The sequence below is a fragment of the Panthera uncia genome (assembly GCF_023721935.1).
Source record: "Panthera uncia isolate 11264 chromosome B2 unlocalized genomic scaffold, Puncia_PCG_1.0 HiC_scaffold_24, whole genome shotgun sequence".
Taxonomy (NCBI): Eukaryota; Metazoa; Chordata; class Mammalia; order Carnivora; family Felidae; genus Panthera; species Panthera uncia.
In genome coordinates this window covers 10,211,430-10,218,585 of record NW_026057580.1, presented here as the reverse complement: position 1 = coordinate 10,218,585, position 7,156 = coordinate 10,211,430, and the positions used below count along the sequence as shown (strand labels likewise).

The 7,156-nt window shown below is 51.6% G+C and overlaps 1 protein-coding gene across 1 annotated transcript in view; it reads right to left on the bottom strand.

Annotated features, from left to right (window-relative positions):
• Positions 1 to 7,156, bottom strand: part of TNXB (tenascin XB) — a 45,033-nt gene that overhangs the window by 32,119 nt on the left and 5,758 nt on the right. The window contains exons 2-3 of the mRNA XM_049653527.1: positions 2,511 to 2,921; positions 309 to 2,147 (exon numbers count right to left, since the gene is read on the bottom strand). Coding sequence (XP_049509484.1) covers positions 309 to 2,147; positions 2,511 to 2,910 — 2,239 coding nt within the window. The 5' untranslated portion in view covers positions 2,911 to 2,921. The remainder of the gene's footprint in view (positions 1 to 308; positions 2,148 to 2,510; positions 2,922 to 7,156) is intronic.

Here is a 7,156-nt window from a genome sequence, read left to right as displayed (position 1 = left end):
CCCCCCCCCCCCCCCCCATCTCCCGGAACACAGAATCTCTCTAAAAGCAACTAAAGGAGCTCCAACCTGCCCATTAGAGATTTGAAAGCAGGTCCTGCCTGCAGGACCCCCCCGCCCCCATGGTTCTGCTGCTCCTGGTGGACACTGGCTCTCTGTCTTCTATGACTGCCCCCCACCCCAAACCCCAATAACTGACCTCCTTCACACTTTCTCCAGTCCCTGGGTTCCTAGGCCTCAGGCTCAGGCCTTCCCACGGGCTCTGGATCCCAGTTCCTGACCCATCCTATTGGGGAAGGCTACCTGCTCACCTTCCCTGCAGTCCTCCCCTGCATAGCCATCTTGACAGATGCAGCTGCCCTCACGACACTCTCCCCTGCCGCGGCAGTCCCCGGGGCACGTCTGAATGGCACAGTCCGGTCCTCGGAAGCCCTCGACGCATACACACTGGCCCGCACGGCACAGTTCCCGGGGCCCACAGCCCCCAGGGCAGGCGCTGGCGGGAGGCTCCTCCTGCCCACAGTCCTCCCCGCTATAGCCCACGTGGCACACGCACGCTCCCTGCACACAGCGCCCACGGCCCCGGCAGTCTGCCGGGCAGGTGCGGGTGGCACAGGAGGGCCCAGTGTAGCCCGAGTCGCACACGCAGCGCCCGTCCTCACAGCGGCCGCGCTGGTGGCAGTTGGAAGGGCAGGTACGAAGGCCACAGTCCTCGCCTGCGTAGCCCTCCCAACAGGTGCACACACCGTCCTGGCACAGGCCGTGCTGGCTGCAGTCGCGCGGGCACCGCCTTACGCTGCAGTCCTCGCCTGAGTAGCCATCGTCGCACACGCAGCGCCCGTCCAGGCACTGGCCGCGACCGTGGCAACCTCCTGGGCAGCTGCGCACGCCACAGTCCTCTCCCTCGTAGCCCGCGTTGCACACACACACGCCGTCCTCACAGCGGCCGCGACCGCGGCAGTCCCCAGGGCACCGACGGCTCCCGCAGTCCTCGCCCGCGAAGCCCGGGTTGCACACGCAGCGGCCGTCCACGCAGCGGCCGCGCCCACGACAGTCGCCGGGGCAGGCGCGCGTGCCGCAGTCTCGGCCTGTATACCCGGGCCAACACAAGCAGCGGCCACTCTCGCAACGGCCCCGGCCGCGACAGTCCCCGGGACAGCTGCGCACCCCGCAGTCCTCGCCGCTGAAGCCCGCGTTGCACACGCACACGCCGTTCTCGCAGCGCCCGCGGCCCCGACAGTCGCGGGGGCAGGCGCGTGAGCCACAGTCAGGCCCCGTGTACCCCGGCCAGCACACGCAGCGGCCGTCCTCGCAGCGGCCCCTTTGGTTGCAGTCGGCCGGGCAGCTGCGCACTCCGCAGTCGTCCCCGCTGTAGCCTACGTCGCAGATGCATTCGCCGTCCTCGCAGCGCCCGCGGCCCCGGCAGTCTCGCGGGCACGTCCGGGTGCCGCAGTCCTCGCCCGCGTACCCAGGCCAGCACACACAGCGGCCGTCCACGCAGCGCCCGCCCTCGCCACAGTCCCACGGGCAGCTCCGCGAGCCGCAGTCGTCGCCGGTGTAGCCGGGGTCGCACACGCAGCGCCCGTCCTCGCAGCGACCTCTCTGGCTGCAGCCCCGGGGGCAGCTCCTCACCGCACAGTCCTCGCCGGTGTAGCCGTGGTCGCACACGCAGCGTCCGTTCTCGCAGCGCCCCCTCTGGCTGCAACCTCTAGGGCAGCTCCTCTTCCCACAGTCGTCGCCAGTGTAGCCGGGGTCGCACACGCAGCGCCCGTCCTCGCAGCGCCCCCTCTGGCTGCAGCCCCGGGGGCACGAGCGCAGGCTGCAGTCGTCTCCAGAGAAGCCAGCCCGGCACACGCACACGCCTTGCACACAGCGCCCGCGGCCGTTGCAGTCCCCGGGACAGGAGGGCCAGCCGCAGCTGGGGCCGCTGTAGCCAGGGAAGCACACGCAGCGCCCGCGGACACAGCGACCCTGATCGTTGCAGTCATCTGGGCAGGATCCGGAGCCTGAGGGTGGGGAGGATGGGGACACCCCAGCGCCTGTAGGGTCTGAGCAGGTGGGCCCACCCCAGCCTGGTTCACAGGAGCAGGCACAGCGGCTCAGGTCAAACACGCCATGGAGACTACAGAGGCTACGAACGTCTGTCTGGCCTGGAGGAAGAGGGAGAGGCAGGCCTCAGTCTCTCTGGGGAGAGAGATGGAGCCCATGCAGTGCTCCCCTGGCCAGGAGGGCCAGGCTCGTTTCATAAGGTCATCTTTGTGTCCAGGTACTCCTAGTCAATATATGTGGCCTCTGGAGGCCCCAGCATATGCTTGGGGACAGGAGAGGGAGGTGCTGACATCAAGCCTGGTGGCTTCTCTCTCCGACTTGTGCCCCGAGCTGCACTCATCACCCCCAAGGGGGAAGATGGGATGCCTTTTTCTAATTCATACCAAGGTCCTTTAGGGACTAGTGATGCCACACTTGCCCACCTTCCTCTTTTTTTGTGCCCCCTCGCATGATCATCTGCTCACCTGTGCCAGCCTGGGCAGCGGCAGGACAACATGTCCCAGTGCACTGTTCCTTGAGGCCTTTCACCAGCTCCTCCAGGATCTCTAACCGGACCTTCAGGGCCTGCACCTCTGAAGCAGGGACTGGGGGCTCCGTGCCGGGGGGACAACCACAGCCAGATGAAGGGGGCAGGTTGATGCGGTGGGTAAACACCACCTGCTTCTCCCCTCCTTCCACATTGTGCTCATAAAGCCGAGAAGAGGGGCTTCCCCCTATTGGCTCCACTGTGCGGCCTCCTGGCTGGGGAGGGGGGCGTGGGGCTGGGAGTGTCACATTGGACCGTGGAGAGAAAGGGCCTGCTCTGACTGTGCCCAGCAGTACCAGGAAGGCCAGTCTGGAGATTAGGAACCATTGGGCTGGCATCACTCAGGAGGCTGTGAGGAGAGAGGACACATGTGAGCAGTTCTCAGAGAAGGAGACAAGATGGCTCCCCACCTCCCTCAATATACACATCCACAGTCCCACCACCCACAACCAATCTACCCAACTCACATGCATGTAAAACTCCACATTCAACCCAACCTAAGGGATACCCTCCTTGGGCAGAGGGCATCCTTTTTTTTTTTTTTTTTTTTTATTTTTTTTTTTTTACCGTTCCATCCACACTGGTCTTTTGTTTGTGCCACAGATACTACAAGCTTACATTAGCCCAAGGACCTTTTAGCTGTACATTCTCTGCATCTGGGATGCTCTTCAAGACTGGCTCCTTCTTGCTCAAATCTTAACTCACATGTCTTTGATCCCAGAGACCTTCCCTGTGGCCCAGGAGGAATGTTTTCCATTACTCTCTATCACAGTATCCTGCCTATGTTCTTCATGGCATTTACTGCTGCCTGAATCACCCGTTCGTTTAGGTACTTGCCTGTTATCTTTCTCCCACCACTGAAGTGGGAACTCCATCAGAACAGGGACCTCGTCTGTCCTGGCACTGCTGTATACCTGTGCCTGACACCCAGGGGCTACCCAACACATTTATGTCGAACAGATCAGCAGATGAGTGTATGAGGCCAATCTTTCCACAAGCATCTGGCTCTCAGCGTCCACTGTCTTCTTAGGTGAAGATTACCCTCTCTTTCCCTTTTATTCAATCCCTCACTCTCCACTAAATCCTTCCCATCAACTTTCATAGGAGCTTGGGGCGCCTGGGTGGCTTAGTTGGTTGGGTGACTTCAGCTCGGGTCATGATCTCACGGTTTGTGGGTTCAAGCCCTGCATCGGCCTTTGTTCTGACAGCTCGGAGTCTGGAGCCTGCTTCAGATTCTGTGTCTCCCTCTCTCTCCCTCCACCTCCCCTCACGCTCAGTCTCTCTCTTTCCCTCTCTCTCTGTCTCAAAAATAAATGAATATTAAAAAAAAATTTAACTTTCACAGGAGCTCAAATATCTCCCATTGTTTAAAAGAATCCTTCTACCTGAATGTGAGACAGGAAACCATCAAAATCCTAGTGGAGAAAGCAGGAAAAACCTCTCTGACCTCAGCCGCAGCAATTTCTTACTTGACACATCTCCAAAGGCAAGGGAATTAACAGCAAAAACGAACGATTGGGACCTCATGAAGATAAAAAGCTTCTGCACTGCAAAGGAAACAATCAACAAAACTAAAAGGCAACCGACGGAATGGGAAAAGATATTCGCAAATGACATATTGAACAAAGGGCTAGTATCCAAAATCTATAAAGAACTCACCAAACTCCACACCCGAAAAACAAATAATCCAGTGAAGAAATGGGCAGAAAACATGAGTAGACACTTCTCTAAAGAAGACATCCAGATGGCCAACAGGCACATGAAAAGATGCTCAACACCGCTCCTCATCAGGGAAATACAAATCAAAACCGCACTCAGATACCACCTCACACCAGTCAGAGTGGCTAAAATGAACAAATCAGGAGATGCTGGCGAGGATGTGGAGAAACGGGAACCCTCTTGCACTGTTGGTGGGAATGCAAACTGGTGCAGCCACTCTGGAAAACAGTGTGGAGGTTCCTCAAAAAATTAAAAATAGACCTACCCTATGACCCAGGAATAGCACTGCTAGGAATTTACCCAAAGGATACAGGAGTGCTGATGCATAGGGGCACTTGTACCCCAACGTTTATAGCAGCACTTTCAACAATAGCCAAATTATGGAAAGAGCCTAAATGTCCATCAACTGATGAATGGATAAAGAAATTGTGGTTTATATACACAATGGAATACTACGTGGCAATGAGAAAGAATGAAATATGGCCTTTTGTAGCAATGTGGATGGAACTGGAGAGTGTTATGCTAAGTGAAATAAGTCATACAGAGAAAGACAGATACCATACGTTTTCACTCTTCTGTGGATCCTGAGAAACTTAACAGAAGACCATGGGGGAGGGGAAGAAAAAAAAAGTTAGAGAGGGAGGGAGGCAAACCATAAGAGACTCTTAAAAACTGAGAATAAACTGAGGGTTGATGGGGGGTGGGAGGGAGGGGAAAGTGGGTGATGGGCATTGAGGAGGGCACCTGTTGGGATGAGCACCGGGTGTTGTATGGAAACCAATCTGACAATAAATTTCATGTAAAAAAATAAAAATAAAAGAATCCTTCTTCCTCAGTTCATACATTACCAAAAACCTTGCAATTAGAAATGTGCAAGGAAGGATAGAACAGAATAGTGTCCAGATACAGACCCACATGCATGTGGTCGGTCACCTGACAAAGGTGACACTGTGATTAAAAACAGACGCTCTTTCTGATAAATGAGAAAAGATCCAACTGGAAAAAAAAAATCTGTCTCTACCTTATGTCCACCAACAGAAATTAATTTGAAGTGAATCTCAGGGACCTAATTATGAAAGGTAAAGCAATACCTTTCAGAACAGTATCATATAGAAGAAAAATAGGAGAAAATTTTTGACAAGCTTAGAGTAAGCAAAGATTTTTTAAAACCTGACCACACAAGATATAACCATAAAAGATTTCACACAAAACCTAACCATAAAAAAGAGACAGATACCTTAGGACTCATGAAGTTGATCACTTCTGGCCATCCAGGGACACCATTTAGAGAATAAGAACACAAGCCATAGACTGAAATAAAATACATGAGAAACGCGGAGAGGTAGCGAGGGAGGGAGAGAGGTAGAGATGGATATTGAACAAGAGTGAGAGAGATGATTAAAATCTGAGATACAAAAAAAATCTGCAAAACAAAAAATAACAAACAAAAAGACAGGCAACCCAGTCTTTCAAATTGACAAAAGCCTTAAATAGATACTCTAGAAAGGAATATATCCAAAGGGCCAATAAACATATGGAAAATAAACATATATATGTGCATAACAAAACTAGCAAACAGGGAAATGCAAATTAAAACCACAATGAGCTGCCATTATTTTGCAGTCAGAATGGCTAAATTAAAGGGCTTGTTGTTGCTTGATATTGGCAAGAATGTAAAGCAAATGGAACTCTCATCTATTGCCAGCAGGAGCAAAAATTAGTGCAACCACTTTGGAAAACTGTTAGGCAGTATCTGCTAAGACACATAGCCTATAACCCAGCAATTCCACTTCGGTAAATATCCAACAGAAATGACTGCATGTATCCTCCAAAAGACATGTACAAGAATGTTCATGGAAATTTTTTCATATTAGCCAAGTGAAACAACTTAAGTGTCCATTAATAGTACAATGGATAAACAAATTGTGGCACAATCATACAATGGACTATTACAGTGATGAAAACACCCTCCTGCTACATGTAACAACATAAACAATTTCACACACATAAAGCTGGCAGAAGAAACCAGACATAAAAAAAGAACATTGTAAATGATGTTGTTTACATGAGGTTCCAAAACAGGCAGAGTTAATCTTTACTAGAAGACAGGATAGGATTACTGAAAATATTTTGTACTTTGATCTGGGTGGTGGTTAAACGGATGTATACATATTCAAAGATTAATTGAGCTATACACTTTAGATTTGTGCGTTTCACAATATGAAAGGTATATCTTTTTTTTTTTTTTTTGAGAGAGAGAGAGAGAGAGAAAGAGAATGAGTGGGAGAAGGGCATAGGGAGAGAGAATCCTAAACTGGCTCCACGCCCAGAGTGGAACCTGACACGGGGCTCAAACTTATGGCCATGAGATAATGACATGAGCAGAAATTAAGAGTCAGACATTCAACTGACTGAGCCACCCAAGAGACCCTGAAAGTTATGTCTTAAAACAACAACAACAACAACAACAACAACAACAACAACAACAACAATCTCATCTCCCTCAATCTCATACTTCTTCCAGGCAGCACATATTTCGCTCCCCAACTTCATGGCCTCAGTTGTCAAAAGATTTACCTGTACTAGGAATGCAAGCTGGTGCAGCCACTCTGGAAAAAAGTTTGGAGGTTCCTCAAAAAGCAAAAAATAGAACTACCCCACGGCCCAGCAATTGCACTACTAGGCATTTATCCAAGGGATACAGGTGTGCTGTTTCAAAGGGACACATGCACCCCCATGTTTATAGCAGCACTATCAATAGTAGCCAAAGTATGGAAAGAGCCCAAATGTCCATCAATGGGTGAATGGATAAAGAAGATGTGGTGTGTGTATATATATATATATATATATATATATATATATATA